At 39.3% G+C, this 22836-nt stretch overlaps 1 protein-coding gene across 3 annotated transcripts in view; it reads left to right on the top strand.

Moving 5' to 3' along the window:
* Positions 1–22836, top strand: part of FSHR (follicle stimulating hormone receptor) — a 172638-nt gene that overhangs the window by 68204 nt on the left and 81598 nt on the right. For all 3 annotated transcript variants that reach the window (XM_034764341.1, XM_034764340.1, XM_034764342.1), the window contains exon 2: positions 9777–9848. In XM_034764341.1, coding sequence (XP_034620232.1) covers positions 9777–9848 — 72 coding nt within the window. The remainder of the gene's footprint in view (positions 1–9776; positions 9849–22836) is intronic.

The raw sequence follows: 22836 nt of genomic DNA, 5'->3' as shown, positions 1-22836 counted from the left end.
ACTGCTCTGTCCAAGGTCCTGCCAGACAGGCACACTGTCTATACTCCTCTAGCTCCTGCAAGGAACTGCTCTGACTCTGGCCCTGCAGCTGTTCTTATACTAGCCTGCTGGGCTCCGATTGGGTGTGTCCCACACACCCATTCTGGGCAGCTTAGAGGACCCTTTCCACAGCCCTTTTCTGGGGCAAGGTGTGGCAGGGCCATGAGGCCTCCATCAGGGGGCCTCAGAGGTCCTGGTACACCCTGTCACAAACCCCAACACGTATTATTTTTAAAAAACTTATCATTTTAAAGCTAGTCTCAGAGACTCTTAGGACCTAATTAATGATATTTGGATGCTTGGGAGGCTAGCAACTCTGGGGTTGCAAACAACCAGCAAGTGCTTTGTAGACCACAGTTTGGGAAACTGTCTACTGACCTACACATAAAAATAAATGGCATTTGTTAGCAAAAGAAAACTAAAACATTTTGAAAAATGGCCAACTGGGAGCCTGATACTAGCAAGTACTACCCTCTCTTCTGCAAAGTGCTAAGTGCTATCAGCACCCACTGAAACCAGTTTACATTTATCAGATTGTTTCCAGAAAGCTAATTTCTGGTGACAAACATTAGCAGTACATCAGAAACAACCATTCTGAGCTATTTCCATCTTGGAAAATTATATCAAGAACTTGGAGCCTTTCAGAATTAGAAATTACAGGGCAATAGCATGCCATTAGTTTTTAGTAGATCTCCTAATTGCAACCAGTGCTTCAGGATGTGCAAGATTGTGGACACACCAGGCACATGCTACTCTCTCTGCAAGAGAAGGATGTTGGTTCTTCTGTGTTCAGGGCTTCCTGAAGCCCTTCCTTGGGTTGAGCAATTTGGCCCTGGAGGACTGAGGCATGAGATGGGTACAATAAAATAAGCTTTCTCGGAAACTGGGAATACAGGATGCACTGAGGTGGAGTGGCCTTCTACTGAGCAAGAGGGGGAGAGACCACGCTCTGAACACAAGTGGGTAGAGCCAGACCATCCTCACCCCTCCCACCGGAAGTCAAGAGGCGGGACAGGAAGTATAAAGGGCGGGCTCTGGAGCTCAGTTGGACTGCAGCTGCTGAAAGAGAGATGCTTCCTGCCTGCGCCTGAGCTGGAAGACTGCAGTCAGCATGTTGTGGCTGGATTCTCCAGTGGCAAAATACTCTGCCACTGTAAGGGTCCTGGTTTGGGGTCTGGAGGAGTCGGGTGGGTCTGGGTTCCCTTGTCACCACACCCCTGAGATGGCAGCCTCCCCTCTCTAGGCTAAGAGGCCTGTGTTTGTCAGCCATCTGCTGGAGCTAGGATGCCAGACCCCTGTGCTGCTCTGCCCTGACTGTAGGCCAGAGCCATAAACTGTTTGCTGCCCTGCCCTGATGGAAGGCCTGGTGCCCAGAGACTCACTTGAGGCTCTGCCTGGCCTGTAGGCTTGAGCCATTGTTGGTGCAGTGCTCTGCTAATTCCCTGACTGTGGGCAATGCCTAGTGAGGTGGAGTGGCCTCCCACTGACCCAGAAGGGGAAGGACCACCGCTAACCCACTACACAAATCAGTGTTGAGTTCTGCTTAAAAACTGACAGTCTGATGAAGTTCAGGGACTTCTGTTGGGGTATGGTTTGTTTAAAGGGAAACTTAGAACATGTGCTGAACGATTTTTTTAATATTAATAAAGGCATTGCCAAAAACAACGAACACTCTCCAATAAAGACCTCTAAACTGATCACATGACTTTCCAATCCAAAATCATAGCCCTGGCTTCTTGGACCTAAAAACCTACTTCACCATGTGAGCAGCAGGACTTGTCACACTACATTTGTTAATAAGGTCTTTTTCTTACTGAAAATACTGATCCTTTCCCATACTGTTAAGGAAAATATCCTTATGCTAATGTATTTGTGCTTATAGGCCTTTCTAGAAAAATTATATTCATTGCCCCCACCTTAATCTCACTGATGTCAATAGGACTGGTTCTGATCTCACTCCATTTAATGTAGTAGAATTATTCATGACTTTCACAAGTTTGTGAGATCAGAATTGGGCCCAAAGGAATTTTCCATTGACTCCAAAGGAAATAAAAATCATAAGCTTAGAGCCAGATCAATGAAGCTACATTGAATTACATCACCTGTGGCTCTTGTCCATCACGACTATTTTCCTAATGTTGTTACATAAAAAGTAAAGTGTTCCATTGGTCAATCAAGAAAAAAAATAACAATTTGGAACAGTGTTGTGTTTGGGTTTTTGTTGTTTTTTTTTTTTTTATACTAGCAAGAGCAAGAAATAGTGTATACAAAAGGGTTTATGGCTTTTGTTGTAAAGCAGAGACTCATTTGTTGTTGTTTGTGCTGGAGCACAAAGTAGGGGGGAAAAATTGCAGAGGAAATTAAATTTCTCAGTAAATCTTTCCTTCTGAGAAAATACACATTGCTGCAGAGGATTAGAAGGTGATAACATCAGTCTATTACCTCTGAGATTGAAGTAAAATGTTCTTCAAATCCTACCATATTTATTTCTTTTTAACAGAATTTGGCCACTGAGTCTTGCCTTTTTTTTTTTTTTTTAATTGTGGCACTTTACTTTAAATTATAAAGTTTAGGGTACATACTTTATGTAGTTCATTTTAATGTCATGAATTTGCATTTTACATGAGCCAAAGAAGATAATTCTACAACACATATGCTTTCTGATTAACTGTGTGTGACTTTTAAATAGGTCAGCGAAATAAGTTTTAAAGAGTATTTTGAAAGACCTAAATTCATCTTTGCTTTATGATGGAGAGATTAATCTTTTCTTGCTAATATAACTTATGATAATCAGCAAAAGTCCTTTGTTTTACAAGGTTATTGGCAGCTGTTGGAAATACTTGCTATACGATTTGGTAGTCTGATTTCAGTTTAGTTACTTTGTGAAGTAAGGATAAGAATCTAGCTCATGGTTAGGTAAAGGCCTTTGCCTAAAATATCCTTCCAAGTGCCAGCCAAGAAGATATATTAGGACGAAGTCTTCCAAACTAGGTGTCTGTTAGACATGCAAAATATATTTGCATTCAGGTATAAACAGTTAACAGTGCACACAAAACATATATTTGCATGTGTAAATGCCTATTGGTGCATAAGCTACATGTTTTGCATACACAAATACTTGTCTATCCACCTGTGCATGGTTTGCATATCCAACTTTGGTACTTAAAAAAAAAAAAAAAAAAAAAAAATTGGCCCTGAAATGCCATTTTTGTTCCATTCTGATTTATCTGCTTTTCTAAACTTATAATCTAGGTCCCAGGTGTTTGTGTGATTACTTCTTGCCTTCTATTCCTTCTTGAGAGTTGTTATATGCTGGGATGGGTCTGCTTTCCATCATTAGTTCAGTTTGGACCAGGTGGAGGTCAGGACATTCACTTTTCTTCTCTGTGCCTCTGCTTCTCCTTCTGTCAGGAACTGTGGACTTGAGTTCTCTCACTTGAGTCTGGGGTGAGTCAGCTCAGCTCTCAGGCCAGTTAATGAGCCCAGCTGGACTGTGGCAGAATTGCCTGATGGACCACCCCCCGCCGCCCCCCGACTGGCTGCAAGGAGCCAACAGGTCTGCATTTAAGCTCAGCAGCTACTCAACATTTATGCCTTGGCTGTGATCTCTCCTGTGCTTGTTCCTGTTCTGTTCCAGTCCTGTGCCCTTGCCTGGCTTCTGACTCTGGCTCTGACTCCCAGTTCCTGTTCTCAGCTCTAACCATTAGGCTGGGCTCTGGCTCTAACCATTAGGCAAGACTGCCCCTTCCCCAGTCCCTGACACCATCTATCTCTTCTCTGTCATGCCTGAGGATCTTCAGCTGTAAAACTCTTTATCCAGGAGAAAGTTCAATAGAATCCTTTGATTGCTGCCTTCAGAGCATGAGGCATGCCCCATGTATTTAGGTGAGCTTATTCATGATCATTTTACTGCTGCCTCCTTTTAATTCCCAACTTCTGTGTCAGGTATCTTTTTCATTGGCTAGGTGGTTTGCCTGTAGATTTGGCATTTTGCTTATACCAGATCCTCTGGTTCCAGTTAGCTGTGAGCTTGAGCTGTTTGTTCTTTCGTTGTGACATGAAGTTGTATATTGATTATTGTACAGCATTTAGATTCTTATCAATAGTGCCTCAGAGATGTTTTAAATAATGACATCTTGATCTATATGTGTTATATCCTGATAAATCAACAAGTGAAGGTTCTTTTCCACTCTGCAGTGATCAGGCCTTAAATGGAATACTGTTACATCCATTTTTCCTAAAAGACAGACCTTCAGTTCATAGGAAAGTAACTAGAATGATAAAAGGTTTGGGGAAAACCTTTTAGAGACCTGAGCATATTCAGTGTGAAGAAACTAAGTATGAGGAGAGACCTAATTGTACATGAAGACATAAAAGGATGTTACAAATAGAGCAGAAATCAATTATCCTCATTAGTCACAAGAACAGGTTTAGGCTGGAGTAGGAAAAATATGTGTTAAATATTAGAACATTAACAATAAAAACATTTATGCAATGAAACAAGCTTCCGCAGCAGACTGCAGTGTCCCCATCAGTGGAGATATTTAAGACTTGATTGAGAAACATATTGTTTGTTAGGGATGGTTTAAGAATAATATGCCAGATTCAGATATGTTACATACTGTAAATCTAGAATTACTGGAGTCAGGACTCTGGAGAACCATTTCTGGCTAATTAACTGATTTGCTGTGTGATCTTGGGCAAATCATTTCACTTTTCTGTGCTTATTTCCCCTCCCACCTTTGCCTGTCTTGTCTATGTAGATTGTAAGATCTTTGGGGCAGAGATATTTGCTATGTGTTTGTACAGTGCCAAGCACAATGGGACTCTGATCTCAGGTGAGGCCAGTAGGTATTTCCATAATACAAATAATAATAAAAGCTTTAACGTCACTAGAGTTTTTGCAAATGTACACTATGGTAAATTAAATCAGAATCTGGTTCACTGATCAAATCTTACCACATTAACCCCAGAAGAGGACCTGATGATCTATTAAAGGTGTCTTCCAACGTGCAAGACCGATAGTTTGTATATGGAGATTAGACACCATGATTTACCTAAAAACAAACAAACAAACAAAAAACAAACAAAAAAAAACAAACCAAGAACTACGTGGACACTTGGCTACTTGTCACTGATTGTACTGAAAGAAGAAGCTGGATTAGGAAACAGCACTCCAATAAATTGTCCCCATGACTGAAGTTTTATTTTATTTTTTTATTTTGTTCCATTTCTTTTCTGATGCAAAAATCCTTTGAAGTCATTGGGAGTCTTTCCATTCACTTCAATGGGCTTGAGCTAAGGCTATTAGTGTGTAGACTATTCATATAAATTTTAAATTGCAAATTAGACACTTCACTAAACAAATATATAATCAAGTTTGCACACAACTATTGTAAAATGCAATTAATTAAAATCAACTAAGTATTGAAAAAAAAAAAAACAGCTACTAAAACTACATGCAAAAAAACAAAACACCCACAAGCCAGGGCTGTTGTACAATGATTAGAGATGTGCTTCTTTCTATTGTATGTAAACCTTTCAAATCTTTTAGTTTGACTCTTGTGACTTATTCTTTGTTTTGGCATAAAAATGCTTAAGCACAAATACTTATTAGTCAGATATGACCCTACTAAAATTATTCTAAAAACAAAACTAAAGAAGTGGTCGTTGGTTATATTTTATGTAGATGCCTCAAACAGGGAATTGCTACTTTATTATTTGAATTATTTAAATACAGGCTAATTCTTAAAATCTAATTCTTGAGATTTATAAACTATACATCACTTCACTGGTTATAATAGATACATATCCATTATATAGTTGATAATTTCAACAAATAGCCTCTTTCGATTCAATTAGATTTGTAGGGTATATCTACACTGCAAGAAAACACCTCTGTCTGGCCCATGTCAGCTGGCTCAGGCTGCAGGGCTATAAATTGCAGTGTAGATACCTGGGCTTGGGCTAGAGACCAGGCTCTGGGACCCTCCCCCATCACATGGTCCCAGAGCCTGGGCTGCAGCCCAAGCATCTATGCTGCAATTTTATAGTTCTGTAGCAGGAGCCCAAGTCAGCTGACATGGGCCAGCCGTAGGTGTTTTATTGCAGTGTAGACATACCTTCATTGTTGTTTGCAACAATAAGACTAACTTTATTACAGCCCAGTTAGGCACAGTTTTTTGAGAACAATTAGTCCTATTTTTTTCTAAGTGGTGTGCAAGATTTAGCTATTAAACACCAATTAAATTTTAACTGCTCCAATACATTAAAAAAAATAGTCTGATTCTGGCATCCTTACTCACACTGAGTAGCACTTTACTTGACAAAATGACTTATTCAAATCAAAGTAGCAAAGTAAGGTCCTGATTCTGCAAACACTTATATACACACAAGTAGCTTTACTCATATGAGTAGTGTCACTGAGTTCAATGGGTCTACTCACATGAATGTAGTTACTCGTGTGTAATTGTATGCACCACGGGTAACTAAAGGGTAGCAGAATCCAGCTCTTAAATAGAGGTATATACACATCTTGTTGCTCTGCATCCATATCAAGATGATTTGATTTTGAGTATTTCTGTACACTGGCAAAAATATATATGGCTGTTCATAGTGAGCATGCCTTCTAGGGCTCCCTAGCCAAGGATTTATTGCTACAAAAGGGTGTTTGGAACAGGTTTCGAAGTAGATCAAAGGTAAGCATTTCCCTAATTGGTTCAGCTTTGTAACACTAGGCCTACTGGGTATTTTGAAGGCTTCCATTTTATTTAGCTGAACTATGAAAGTCCAGACATAGCTTTGAATGAACTATCTTCACTGTGTTTTGGGGTAAACTTTACAAATTGCCTAATCCAGGTTAGGCCTTTTCTGGAAACTCTTTAATCCATCAACATTTGCATAATAATCTCAGTGCTGCAATTCTTATGTGACAGTGTGTATGGAAGCTATTTCAGAACAGTTTAAATTAATAATAATAATAGAATGATGAAGTCCAAAAGAGACTTAATCAATCATCTTTCACTAAATGAAAATATGAGAGGGCCAATTCATTCCTGGTATACCCCCCATGGAAGTTAATGGAGTAAAACCGGACATGAATTTCACCCAAGGTATTTAAATATTGAACTACTTAAATTCAGAGATCTAAATGAGGAACCATATTCCACCAAAGATATGCAGCTAAATTGCAAAAATTCATTGTACTGGAATTCCAGCAAGATAATACCCTTACCCGAGATTTTGATTAAAACACGATCATCATATGGAAATTCTAGACTAATTACATAGCATAATGAGGACAGTAGATTCTATGAATACTTGATGTGAACAACGGGATAGAAAGTCTCTCTAGCCTTGAAGTGCAGATTGTTAAAAGATAGATATACACTGCAATGGTGTACAGTAGGTAATATCAATCTAAGTTCCTGTTTCCAGCCCTGTACAGATATTAAAATAAGGAAACATCAATGGAAATGAAAAGATAAGTTTTAAAACAACCATTATGAAACAGTTCTTCACCGTGAGATGATAAAAGCAAGGAATTAATATTAGACGAGGTTATTGAGGCAAAACCTCTGTGGTAATTCAAGAAACAATTAGATGTCATTCCTGGAGGAAAATAGACTGAGTGAGAGAATTGCATAGTTGACATACCTGTGTGTAGCTTTTTGATTTTAAAAGGTCCCTTTTTTTCCCTTTTACGGCCAGTGCCTGTCTTTGTACCTGAAGGATTTGAGTGTGACTTCAGTTGCCAACAGCAGTTGTAGAAATAAGGATAAATTCCTTTACCAACACAAAAACAACAAGGAGTCCTTGTGGCACCTTAGAGACTAACAAATTTATTTGGGCATAAGCTTTCATGGGCTAAAACCTACTTCATCAGATGCATGGAGTGAAAAATACAGTAAGCAGTATAAATATTACAGCACACAACAAGATGGGAGTTGCCTTCCACGTGGGGGGTCAGTGCTAACAAGGCCAATGTAATCAAGGTGGATGTCACCCATTTCCAACAGTTGACAAAAAGGTGTGAGTATTAACAGAGGGGAAAATTACTTTTTGTAGTGACCCAGCCACTCCCAGTCTTTATTTAGGCCTAATTTGATGGTGCCCAGTTTGCAAATTAATTCCAGTTCTGCAGTTTCTCATTGAAGTCTGTTTCTGAAGTTTTTTTCTTGAAGAATTGCCACTTTTAAGTCTGTTATTGAGTGTCATGGGAGATTGAAGTGCTCTCCTACTGGTTTTGGAATGTTACAGTTCTTGATGTCTGATTTTTGTCCATTTATTCTTTTGCATAGAGACTGTCTGGTTTGGCCAATGTACATGGCAGAGGGGCATTGCTGGTACATGATGGCATATATCACATTGGTAGATGTGCAGGTGAATGAGCCCTTGATGGTGTGGCTGATGTGGTTAGGTCCTATGATGGTGTCCTTTGAATAGATATGGGTCAGGTCCCAGGAACCAATCCCTGCAACAAATCCCGTTGCTAACTCTGTCAGCATCTGGCTCCTCGCTTTTGCTGATACAGACTAACAGGGCTACCATTCTGAAACCTTTATCAACACACTGTATGATGTGTGGCTCATTCCCTCTATATCACAGCTTCTTGTCCTGGCTTCTAACACATAATGGCCTATAGGGTAGTATTATGTAACCTGATAGGTAATTTTAGCATAAATAATTCTTTATTTTTTCACTTCAATAAATAAATAAATTTGTGGGGAAAAGCCATTAAATAGGATAATGTTATTTATCCAAGGACCAATAGATACCCCTCCTTTTTGTTTGTCAAGCACTACAGCAAATTTCTGTACTTTTTCTGTGTTTACTGTGCTAAAAGAGATGAACCTTCATTAGTAGAAGGGGCCTAAAGCAGTGCACTGACATTTATGTTCTTCCTAAATTCCCCCCCACCCACCCCCTGCGAGGTCTGTTAAAAAATGTATTAAAACATTCTCTGGGTCAATGTGGGAAAGAGTCTTCCATGAACCATGCAGTACTTTCTAAAGTTCTCATTAGTTCCACAACCATTCTGTGGAATACTGTGCGTAATTATCAGCACAAACTGTCAAACACAGTATTCCCTATAGAGTCCTAAAGTTACATCCACAGCAGATATTACCTGACATGCTATTGTCTGTGCACTTCTATTATTTAGGGTCAGATTGTGGCCTGACTTGTGTGGCTATGCAAGGTACAGGGAGTATAAGGCAACCCATTAGTGCTTTGTGTCAGTGACTCATCCCACCACTCACAGTGCAGAAGATGAATAAGGCCCCACAGAACCATTTCATCCACCACCACATGCAGGTGGGTGGGAAAGGGCAGGAGGGGATGGGGAATGTCTCCATCCCCTGCCTCACAATGCATTGGCCAGCATAGCTGTCCCAGGTATGGACCCAGAACAGTTTACTCCCTGCCAAAGCAGTGGAGACCAAAGGGAAATTGTGACTCATTGAGTGACATTTGACCTCCTGGGATGCTTCAGTGGAAGCACAACAGCATGTTGCCCCTTGCTCAAGGCTAACTGTTAATGCGTAAGGCCTACATGGGGAGTTATCCATATTGATTATGACAATGACAGCTTAAACTGTAAATTCTTCAGGGCAAAAAATCTTCTCTGCCTCTGTGTGCCATCCAGAGAACAGTGTATCCGCAATCCTGACTGGGGCCACTGGGCAGTATTGTGATATACATAATAAATAATCAGCATGAATTTTCTTTATTTTCAGGAGATTTGTCCTCACCAAGGTGAGAGTCATTGCAAAAGGAGCTTTCTCAGGACTTGGTGACCTAGAGAAAATGTACGTATTGCATTCACTAGGAACCAAACTGTGTTATTTTAAACAGTGATTTGGGGTTGCAGATCCTTTTACTGCCCTGTTCTGCAAACAAGCCACTTTCTCTCTGCACTGCAGGAATATGTTTTTCATCTAGTTACAGATCTGTGAAAAATTGAAACAATAAAGATAAACCAGCATTCCAAAACAACATTGTCACAAATACATCTGCAAGAAATAGCGTCTGGGCAAGGGTTGAGATCAGCACACAATGTCAGCATAATTAATGAGTAAAATGTCATGGCAAAAATCCATGGGAATCTGAACAATCTGAGAATTCTGTGCTTCATTACAGTATGTCAACTCTCACTCAGCACCACTGTTCAGAACTATGGGTCAGCCAATTTCTGTTTCCAATAATTGGACTAGTTTGCTGTATGTTTTATGGAGAGCAAGGGGAGTTACTGATTTGTGCTGAGATTTTACAAAGCCACCCACAGGATAGAGACATCCACTTCCTATTAATTGTAGTGCTCAGATACTGTGATGAATAAGTACATATAATTACAGAGCTGCTATTAATTGGTATGATTAATTATGAGTGTAATTAATCTGGTAAACGGGTAATGCATGCAATTCTGTACTATTTTTGTGGCACAGCCTCATTCCTAGTGCACCTCCACCAATGGAGGAAAAAGAACAAGTAGTCTGTCCAGTGTTCTTTTGCTGTAGTAAGTCATAGACTCAGCTTATGAGACCAGAAGGGACTATTGTGATCATCTACTCTGTTTCCCTACTTGGCTCCTGGCTTCTCACCATCCTCCTTGTCCCAGCTCCCGGAATGTTGCCTCCACCATGCTGTTCATTCTTACATGCAACCCTTTGACTTTCTCTTGACACTAAATCCCTCTGCCCAGTAGTATCATTTTGTTTGTCCAGTTCACTAAGCATCACAGAGCCTATAATGGCAGACTCCCTGATTCATCAAGGGAATTAAACATTTGCTTAACTCTAAGCATGTTGGTGGTATCATCCCAATTTAGCAAAACACTTAAAGAATATGTTTAAGTCTCACTGGAAGAGGGGAAAAAAACCTATTTGAGTGGCAGTTGTGAGTTTTCTGTTACACACTGTAATGTGACTTCAGACCCTTAGCAAAATAACATGTTTGATTTGGATTAAATGTGTTTTCCCCTCTTATTTCCAATTGAACTCCCAAATGAAGTCAATATAAAAGCTTCCAATTCGCCTCATACAATTAGACTGGGCTCTTCATGAAAATAATGTTTGTTTGTTTTTTCTTGTAAAAGAGGATGAAATAATAAATTGACTTTTTGACTAAGAATCAGTTACACATTTCTCTATAACAACCCACCAGTGCAGCCTCAGGTATGAAGTAGTAGAGGGTGATAGTGTAGCCCAGACTTCATGGCCCATTCAATGTTCGTCTTTCTTTTCACACTGCCAGTGTTGATACCAATTAATGCCAGAAGTGCTTTTGTGGAAGTGGACTGCATACAGACCATCAGCACACTTCAACGGAAGTCACTGAACAGTGGTCACAAATTAACAGCTTTCAATCATGAACAAAAAGGGCTGAATTTTGAACTGATACAATATGTCCCATCTGCACCATAACGTGTAACTACCACCATGTTGGGTTACCTGATTATAACTCAGTAGTTCTTAACACATTTCAAATACTGTTTGGTCTTTTAGCTTAGTTGAGATCCTCATCAGTGCTCATGTTCACGGTTCAGGAACATAGTTAAAACTAGGGCTGTCAATTTAATCGCAGTAACTCACACAATTAACTCAAAATTAATTGTGGTTAAAAAAATTACTCATGATTAATTGCGGTTTTAATCACACTGTTAAACAATAGAATACCAATTGAAATGTATTAAATATTTTGGGATGTTTTTCTACATTTTCAAATATATTGATTTCAGTTACAACACACAATACGAAGTGTACACTGCTCACTTTATATTATTTTTTATTACAAATATTTGCACTGTAAAAATGATAAGAGATAGTATTTTTCAGTTCACCTCATACAAGTACTGTAGTGTAATCTCTTTATCGTTAAAATGGAACTTACAAATGTAGATACTTTTTGTTACATAACTTCACTCAAAAACAAAACAATGAAAAACTTTAGAGCCTACAAGTCCACTCAGTACTACTACTTGTTCAGCCAATCGCTAAGACAAACAAGTTTGTTTACATTTACAGGAGATAATGCTGCTAATGCTTCATATGCCCCTTCATGCTTCAGCCATTCCAGAGGACATGCTTCCATACTGATGATGCTAGTTTTAAAAAAAAAAGTGTTAATTAAATTTGTGACTGAACTCCTTGGGGGGGAATTGTATGTCTCTGGCTCTGTTTTACCCGCATACTGCCATATATTTCATGTTATACTAGTCTCGGATGATGACTCAGCACATGTTGCTAATTTTAAGAACACTTTCACTGCAGATGTGACAAAATGCAAAGAAGGTACCAATATGAGATTTCTAAAGATCACTACAGTACTCAACACAAGGTTTAAGAATCTAAAATGCCTTCCAAAATCTGTTGGGGACGAGTTGTGGAGCATGCTTTCAGAAGTCTTAAAAGAGCAACACTCCGATGTGGAAACTACAGAACCCGAACCACCAAAAAAGAAAAACAACCTTCTGCTGGTGGCATCTGACTCAACTTATGAAAATGAACATGTGTTTTGGATTGTTATTGAGCAGAACCTGTAATCAGCATGGACACATGTCCTCTGGAATGGTGGATGAAGCATGAAGGGACATGTGACTCTTTAGTGCAGCTGATGTAAATATCTTGCAATGCTGGCTGCAACAGTGCCATGTGAATGCCTGTTCTCACTCTCAGGTGACATTGTAAACCAGAAGCGGGCAGCATTATCTCCTACAACTGTAAACAAACTTCTTTGTCTTAGCTATTGGCTGAACAAGAAATAGAATATCTCCATTAATTTAAGCCTACTCAGTCCTATTTCCTAGAACTGGAAGGGACCTTGAAAGGTCATCAAGTCCAGCCCCCTGCTTTCACTAGCAGGACCAAGTACTGATTTTGCCCCACATCCCTAAGTGGACTCCCTCAAGAATTGAACTCACAACCCCAGGTTTAGCAGGCCAATGCTCAAACCACTGAGCTATCCTTCCCCCCCTAGGCTTGTAGGTTCCAAAGTTTTACACTGTTTTATTTTTGAGTGCAGTTATTTTTTGGACATAATTCTACATTTGTAAGTTCAGCATTCATGATAGAGATTGCACTGCAGTACTTGTATTATGTGAATTGAAAAATACTATTTTTTTGTTTTTTACAGTGCAAATATTTGTAATAAAAATAATATAAAGTGAGCACTGTATTCTTTGTATTCTGTGTTGTAATTGAAATAAATATATTTGAAAATATTTAAATAAATGGTATTCTATTATTGTTTAGCAGTGTGACTACTCGTGCTTAATTTTTTTTAATCACTTAACAGCCCTAGTTAAAACACAATTTGGCCCACTTACACAGCAAGATCAAACCTGTTTAAACTATGTGGGGAGGAAAATTGCATTGCAGTCAAGGGGCATCTATACAGAAGTTATTGGTGCAGATGGGCCCATAAAAGGGAACCTTATAGCAATACTCTGAGACATCTGTTCACCCAAGCTAGAGGACCTGATTCTCCCCTGCTTTACTCCAGCTGCTTTACATCAGTGCATTGAACTCAATGAGAATTAAATTGGAGTAACACAATAGCTAATCTGACCTACTAAATTTTATTTCAAAGGATTTCCTGCACTATTTAGTTGCTCATCACTTGAATGCAGCAAACAGTCATCATTTTGTATGGTCATGGAATTCACCAGTTAGGAATAAAATAGCTCTGATCATGCAGTTTTGCTGGCATTCACTTCTAACAGACTCTGCTGGTTTCCTTTTCTGTTTGGTATTTGCAGAACATTATTAAAGTCATTGGACTGTGAAGTGGCTTGCAAAGTGGGTTGTAAACTGTTTACATGGTCTTTAATTACTCAGAAACCATATGTCAGAGCTATATAAAGTGTGACGATATTGAATATGGTTTCTGTGACAAAGTGGTGATTTATCATAAACAAAAAAAATATATGGAGATGAGCTCAGTTTGAAAATACAACTTTGTGCTATTATAACTCTGGGGGAAAAAACTGTTTATAATAAAATATCTTTGAAAATAGAAGTGTGATTAATATGTAAATGAGACAAATCAACATCAACAGGGATGTTGTATATGCAGATGAGCAGGCAAGCAGTTACAATATGATATAGCTCACGAATCATAAATATAACCCATATATCATTCATTGCAAATATTCATGATAACACAGGGACAAAAAAGTATATAATCAAATGATATATTTGCATATAAAAATAGAACCCTGAATGAAAGCCTTTTTTCTCGCACAGGATCATGCACAAAAAAGAAGATTAAAGCAAACTGAAGGCAATTTAAAGGAAACAGCTATTAATAATGTGATATCTCAATGTGGTCAAATTTGGTTTGCCTGATGCATACAAATTAGATACTTTCCTATACTGTACATACTGTGCTTGCATGGAACTGAAAGATTAAAAATCAAGAGACTGACTAAATTTGCTGAATATATTAGTGAATGAGACATGTAAGGGAAAAATCAGATTTCCAAAGCCTAAAAAACCATTTTAATTTATTTATAATGTGGCTAATAGAGCGATGGGTCAGAACCATTTGTAACTGTGCTTTTGAGAATGCGGTTGGTTTTAAGGGCCATAATTTAAGGGCCACAATTACCTACCTTGGACACCAGCTTACCTGCTATTAGTAGTGGAGCTGTCACAGAGAGAGGGCCTCCCAGTATATTGAAGTATTCTGGGAAACTAGGGCGGGGGAAAATAGATGGTCCTCCAGAAAATCTGGATAAGAATCCTAAGTCTTATACTCTCATTCAAACTCAAAGTTTTTATTAGGGCCATCAGACCTGTATTTAACAAAAAATTAGGGATATAAGGGAATTTATTTTCTCACAGAAAGCTATTTCAAAGAATGAGAGATCTAAACAGCAACTTAACCAGCTTGGAAACAGGTGATCTTCTCACAAGCACTGGTTTCTCTTCATCTCCCCACTAATGTCCTTCACCTGTAGTCTAGAGGTACCATCTATGGATAAGAGTCTAATTTTGTCACTAGGCCTATTCAGTCCTTTAGCTTCCCTACTGAGACTACCAACGAAGTGACAATTAGTGCCATATCAATTATATTGATCTAGTAGAAACAAGACATGATTGAGACCAGCAATTTATTTTATAGAAGGCAACCAAGCAGCTGTACAGTGCTAAGAATTCTTAGTCACTTCCATCCTGGCTGAAATTTGAAGCTATCCAGTCTCCCATAAATGTTCATTCCACAAAATCCCAATCCCAAACTCACTGAAGTTGAGGACTCTTTCCACTGATTTCAGTGGGCTTTGGATTAAAACTAACTGCATTTATCTAAAACCAAGTGATTGATGAATCAAAGCATTAAATGGCAAGTTTCATGAAGACAATGTGCTTGCCATGGCTGGAAATTGGCACACAGGATAGTGTCACTAGTAGTAAGGTTTTTTTGTTTGTTTGTTTTTTAATGTATTTAGCATTCTTGTTTCAAAGATTATCAGTTGTAATTAGTTGCAACTTCACACAGACCCAGCATGGGCTTATATTTACACATGGGGACAATCTTACACCACTGAATTTAGTGCATGTCCCAAATAAAGGGTAGAACATACATCATCAGGCAAGGATGGGCAGCCTGAGTCTGGTGCTACCAAGAATGTGTCAGTTTTGGAAATTGCAATGTTGCCAGTCCTCTTTATTTTTCCTTTTGAATTTATTGTGTACCGCATCTTTTGGTAGTGGTGGGGCAGGTTAAAAAGAAAATAGTAATTTGAATTATTTTGAGAGGACTTTTAGAACATGAACTTCACAGACCCTTGGAAACAGGTTCTAGATAGCAGAGACATTCTGGACAATTATGGTTCCTCTGACCTACGATCTTTGAAAAAAAGGCAGAATATGGATTTGCAGGAGTTGTTGTGATATATCAGGTAAACATGCATCCACAAAAGTATTAAACACCACAAAGTGTAAGGGAGAGAAGCTATACATGGCATTTATAGCAAAATGCATAAAGATCATGCCTTTCACAATAAATATTCAAGGGTTTAACACCATGTGTGTTATATTCTAGTTTACCTTGTTGGAGGTTTCGTATCATTTTCTGTATCATGAGAATAGATAGAAATGCAAATAAACCTGCTACTGCATTTACATGACTCTAAATATGTATTTTCTCTCAGGCAATAGAGAACTATGTTTTGTTTTTTAAGTGAGGGTTTTTACATAAACCAACAAATGCATGGAAATTCAAAGTTAAAACTGACATGCCAGAGACTGACTATCTCATGGGTCTGATGATTTAAAATGGAACTTTTTATGGCTGATTCACTATCTGGAATCAGTATAAGTCAACAGTGACTGAAGATTGCTACCATCCAATAAATATTTGATAATCTGTGTGTCATGAATAATCACAGATCTTGGTCCTGTTCCTCCTGGTCGGATTCCACATACCAAATAACAGCATCACAGTTGCAGTTTGAGCACTGAGGCCAAGGACTGAATGGGCAGAAGGACTGAACATGCTCTTCTGAAACCTAGAAGTGACACTTCCTCCTCTAATCATAGAATATCAGGGTTGGAAGGGACCTCAGGAGGTCATCTAGTAAAATCCCTTGCTCAAAGCAGGATCAATTCCCAACTAAATCATCCCAGGCAGGGCTTTGTCAAGCCTGACCTTAAAAACCTCTAAGGAAGGAGATTCCACCATCTCCCTAAGTAACCCATTCCAGTGCTTCACCACCCTCCTAGTGAAAACGTTTTTCCTAATATCCAACCTAAACATCCCCCACTGCAAGTTGGAACCATTACTCCTTGTTCTGTCATCTGGTACCACTGAGAACAGTCTAGATCCATCCTCTTTGGAACCCCCTTTCAGGTAGTTGAAAGCAGCTATCAAATCCCACCTCATTCTTCTCTTCTGCAAACTAAACAATCCCAGTTCCTTCAGTCTCTCATCATAAGTCATGTGCTTCAGCCCCCTAATCATTTTTGTTGCCCTCTGCTGGACTCTTTCCAATTTTTCCACTTCCTTCTTGTACGGTGGGGCCCAAAACTGGACACAGTACTCCAGATGAGACCTCACCAATGTCGAATAGAGGGGAATGATCACGTCCCTCAATCTGCTGGCAATGGCCCTACTTATACAGCCCAAAATGCCATTGGCCTTCTTGGCAACAAGGGCACACTATCAATTCATATCCAGCTTCTCATCCACTGTAACCCCTAGGTCCTTTTGTGCAGCACTGCTGCCTAGCCATTCGGTCCCTAGTCTGTAGCAGTGCATAGGATTCTTCTGTCCTAAGTGCAGGACTCTGCACTTGTCCTTCTTGAACCTCATCAGGTTTCTTTTGGCCCAATCCTCTAATTTGTCTAGGTCCCTCTGTATCCTATCCCTAATTTCCAGCATATCTACCACTCCTCCCAGTTTAGTGTCATCTGCAAACTTGCTGAGAGTGGAGTCCACAACATCCTCCAGATCATTAATGAAGATATTGAACAAAACCGGCCCCAGGACTGACCCTTGGGGCACTCCGCTTGATACCGGCTGCCAACTAGACATGGAGCTATTGATCACTACCCGTTGAGCCCGACCATCTAGCCAGCTTTCTATCCACCTTATAGTCCATTCATCCAGCCCATACTTCTTTCACTTGCTGGCAAGATTACTGTGGGAGACCATATCAAAAGCTTTGCTAAAGTTAAGGAATAACACGTCCACTGCTTTCTCCTCATCCACAGACCCAGTTATCTCCTCATAGAAGACAATTAGGTTAGTCAGGCATGACTTGCCCTTGGTGAATCCATGCTGACTGTTCCTGATCACTTTCCTCTCCTCTAAGTGCTTCAGAACTGATTCCTTGAGGACCTGCTCCATGATTTTTCCAGGGACTGAGATGAGGCTGACTGGCCTGTAGTTCCCTGGATCCTCCTCCTTCCCTTTTTTAATGATGGGCACTACTTTAGCCCTTTTCCAGTCATCCGGGACCTCCCCCGATCGCCATGAGTTTTCAAAGATAATGGCCAATGGCTCTGCAATCACATCCACCAACTCCGTTAGCACCCTCAGATGTAGCGCATCCGGCCCCATGGATTTGTACTCATCCAGCTTTTTTAAAGAGTCCCAAACCACTTCTTTCTCCACAGAGGGCTGGTCACCTCCTCTCCATGCTGTGCTGCCCAGTGCAGCAGTCTGGGAGCTGACCTTGTTTGTGAAGACAGAGGCAAAAAAAGCATTGAGTACATTAGCTCTTTCCAAATCCTCTGTCACTAGGTTGCGTCCCTCATTCAGTAAGGGGCCCACGCTTTCCTTGACTTTCTTCTTGTTGCTAACATACCTGAAGAAACCCTTCTTGTTACTCTTAACATATCTTGCTAGCTGCAACTCCAAGTGTGATTTGGCCTTCCTGATTTCACTCCTGCATACCTGACCAATATTTTTATACTCCTCCCTAGTCATTTGTCCAATTTTCCACTTCTTGTAAGCTTCTTTTTTGTGTTTAAGATCAGCAAGGATTTCACTGTTAAACCAAGCTGGTCACTGGCCATATTTACTATTCTTTCTACACATTGAGTTAGTTTGTTCCTGAAACCTCAATAAGGATTCTTTAAAATACAGCCAGCTCTCCTGGACTCCTTTCCCCCTCACGTTATTCTCCCAGGGGATTCTGCCCATCAGTTCCCTGAGGGAGTCAAAGTCTGCTTTTCTGAAGTCCAGGGTCCGTATTCTGCTGCTCTCCTTTCTTCCCTGTGTCAGGATACTGAACTCGACCATCTCTCCCATGGTCACTGCCTCCCAGGTTCCCATCCACTTTTGCTTCCCCTACTAATTCTTCCCTGTTTGTGAGCAGCAGGTCAAGAAGAGCTCTGCCCCTACTTGGTACTTCTAGCACTTGCACCAGGCAGTTGTCCCCTACACTTTCCAAAAACTTCCTGGATTGTCTGTGCCCCGCTGTATTGCTCTCCCAGCAGATATCAGGGTGATTAAAGTCTCCCATGAGAACCAGGGCCTGCGATCTAGTAACTTCTGTTAGTTGCTGGAAGAAAGCCTTGTCCATCTCATCACCCTGGTCTGATGGTCTATAGCAGACTCCCACCACGACATCACCCTTGTTGCTCACACTTCTAAACTTAATCCCTAGAGATAATACCTCTGATTCAGGCCTGTAGTTCAATAGCAAAACAATGTAAGGAAGCTTACATTGCCACTATACATATATACATACGTACATGCATATATACATACATACAAAGACCGAAGCACTGTATTTGCTCTGTTAGAAACAGTGTCCTGTATTGCATGCGCACACACAGATGATCATAGAATCATCACCTCCCCTGACACCACACACTTCCCTTTGAAGTTTATTCCTATATTGGCTGGGTGAATGGCTATGCTCCAGTTTCCCAAGTGTTCCACAATACACTGTCAGTGGAAAACCTAGACTGAGATTCATTTTGCTGCTGTTTGTCAATGTGATTGGATTTGGTTGAGTTGTATATTGATCAGGCTTAAATTCTCAAGATGTGGGCCCACTACCAACAATGCTCTGTCTCCAGCTCCTGCAAATACTCCTTTTAGGATAGTTATCTTAAATTTTCTGCATGTAAGAATACAGGTGGCATGTTGTTATCTGAATTAAGTTTATTGTCCGGGAATAAAGGATATGTGCTGTATTCGAAATGTAATCAATAATGGATTAAGACTATCTTTTTAAAATTTTAATCTGTAGAATAATTGTGCTACAACGCCACCTGGTATTCTGCCTTTTCTTGCCAAGGCCTATCTGTGGGAGAGACCTTGAAGTTTGTGTTACTCTTGTCATTCCTCACAGACATACAGAAAAGTGAACTGCTCTTTAATTACCACTGCCAGCAACTCACAATTGATGTCCAAGAGCAGAGATTTCAGTCAGAGTATTATAATATTCCCATGAATACATAGGTATCTGTAATTTTCACTCCATGCATCTGAAGGTGTGGGGTTTTTTACCCATGGAAGCTTATGCCCAAATAAATCTGTTAGTCTTTAAGGTGTCACCGAACTCCTCGTTGTTTCAGTAAATACATAACATCTCCACCTAACCTGATCTCCGTGATTTTGCTAATTTTTGGACTGAACAGTATTAAAAATAAAATAATGTTCCTTAAAAATAGAGTTGAATAAATGTAAAATCAGTTCCCAATGTCAATACTATTGTTTTTTCCATTTTTTACTTTAAAAAAATCTACAAGAAAGCCCTGATCACAATATTATTTTTGTATTTGCATATGTAAAGTAAAGCACATATTTCCATTTTTTTGAATTTTAATTTCATAGTTACTTCTGTATGATTATGTATTTTGCTACTGTTTGCTACCTGGATAAAATATATTCAGAAAGAAATACAACATGTTTTGCTATTCCTTTCTTTTATTTAGCAAGAATGACCATTTTGTTTTAATTTTAGTAGTGTCATAATTTAATTGTTCTAATACTAAGCCGACAGTAAAAATTGAAGTGAGTTTGTTTGACAGAAAAATTATCCAGAACATCATTTATGGTTCCTATTTTACAAACTTCAAGACACAAAAACAGGTAGCCAGAATAGGGGCACTCACCTTCCTGTGTGTATGGTGAATACCTTACAGTGTACTACTAATGTGTCAAATAGTTCAGACTGTTTGAATTCAGAAAGAAGAAACTTAGGCAAAGGCACCTCATAGGTTACCCATCCTCTTCTTTAGCAGGAATCTTAAATCCAGTATTCCCCCAACTTTGCCTGCCAAATGTACCAGTTCTGGACACATTGCAACTTTCCCTAAACCTGAATGACTGAATCTTCCAAAAGTTTTGAGGGAGAGAGTCTGAATCTTCCACCTTAGAGCTGCCCCCAACTGAATTGCTGTGCAGAGGAACCCAGATTTGCTTAAGACAACACTGTGACTCAAAATGCATGTAAAAACTTCTGAGGTTCTTTATGTCATGGTACATGAACATTGTTAGGTACTGGTTTATCTGCTTTCCCAGGTGGGTCTCAGAACTGCTTAGAGTTTCCTTTTGGGAGGGGCTATATTTTATTTGTTACCTAATCAGCCTACTGTAATTTATGTTGGCTCAAAGATTTCTTGATGAAAATTAGAAATCTTACTTGACATACAAGTTCCAGAAAATGAGATGGAGACTCAGAACTGCCTATTCTATAATTATATTTTACATTTCCTAATGCAATTCACAGCATTAAGCATGGAAATTAAGCATGGCAAAGGATAGCTGTTGTCATGTTACCTTTCTAAATGATGCTGTGATTAAAATGAATGAATTTGTATCTTTTATGCACCTAACAACCCCAAACAATTCTATAAAACATTTAGAATAAAATACATTAAAGCAAAATCTAATGTTAATACAAAGTTAAGGTTGAGAAACTGAGCACAAATAATCAACAAATTAAAAAATGTTAAGGTTAGAGATGGTCATAAAGTGGGCTTTTTCTGTGGAAAAATTACTACTTTTACAGCACAAAATTGAACACTGAAAATATTTCCATTGAAAATCAAAATATTTTGATTTGTAAATGTTGCCTCACAGGTGTTGCAGTTCAGCAGCCTCATTCTCCCATTTCCTCTCTAGGCCATGGTCCCTGGTCAGAGCATATATCTTATGATGCACCACAGTCTCCCTTCATGCTGAGGGGAGGTATTTGCTTCATGGGAGTCCTTTGCTATGGTACATCCTGGGAATAGCTGAGGAGCCCTGGCAATAGAGAAGATTGGGGAGATGAGGAAACTGTACTATAATTCGCATGAGTCATGGTAGCAGGATGTCGAAAACAAAATATTCCAGTTTTGGGGCATTTAGTTGTTTGACACAAAATAAAAACATTTCCACAGAGAGCAGATATTTGTCACTAACGAAATTGTTTGATCAAAAATCCAATTTTCTGTCAAACCATTTAGGATAGAAAAATTTTGACCAGCTCTATTATGGATGTAATTTTAACTATATCACTGTATGATGGGAAGCATGTGACCTTGAAATTATGCCAGAATTTTTCTTCTTTTAGTAGGATTTTCTTTAATATTAATTTATTAATAAGAGGAAGTTGATGTTAGAACCACAGTTCAACTTCAGAAGGATTTTAGGAACATCCTAAAATACTAATTTTATTTAGCTTTTCTGAGAAGGGGAGGGTGTTTATATTTGATAAATAATATCAGTGGAATTGGCATGTTGCTATGAAGGCTCATTTCCTGCTACTTCACAACTACTGATGCAAACCTGAGCATTTATATAACATAAATGTTGAGGTGAAATCAAGTTGTTTATTCTTCCAGCAGGAGACATTGATTCTGCAGTAACATTTTATATTTCACCATTTTTATTTCTATTATACCAAATGATTGATCATTGTTCAGTGAAGTTGTCGGCATCCTCTCATCCACAAGAGACAGTGGGAATTGCAACCTATGATGTAGATTGTTTACAATATCTCATGTGACTGAATAGTCCAATCCGAGATTTGCATGATTTTGGCAGTTGTTGCAAATGTATGTATCTTGTTTGGGTGCTGCTTGCTTCCTACTAGTTCTTTTCTCTTCAAACTGTAGGAGCCAGCTCTTGTCACAGGCTTTAATGGAGACAATGGTGCCACTTGTTACAATCATTTGCCAAGGTTTCCCATTGGTCAGGAGCAATTCCAAATTCCTTCATATTTGGTTGCATGTGTTTTTCTAGCTAAGCTTGGGGCATCCTGTTCTTCTTGTTCCCTCTGATAGCTCCCCATATAGCATGTCCTTGGGTATTGGTCCAAGGTCCAGATGACCCAGCTAGTGCAGTCGTCTT

This window comes from Trachemys scripta, chromosome 3 (assembly GCF_013100865.1).
Source record: "Trachemys scripta elegans isolate TJP31775 chromosome 3, CAS_Tse_1.0, whole genome shotgun sequence".
Classification (NCBI taxonomy): Eukaryota; Metazoa; Chordata; order Testudines; family Emydidae; genus Trachemys; species Trachemys scripta.
This window is presented reverse-complemented; position numbering and strand designations above follow the sequence as displayed.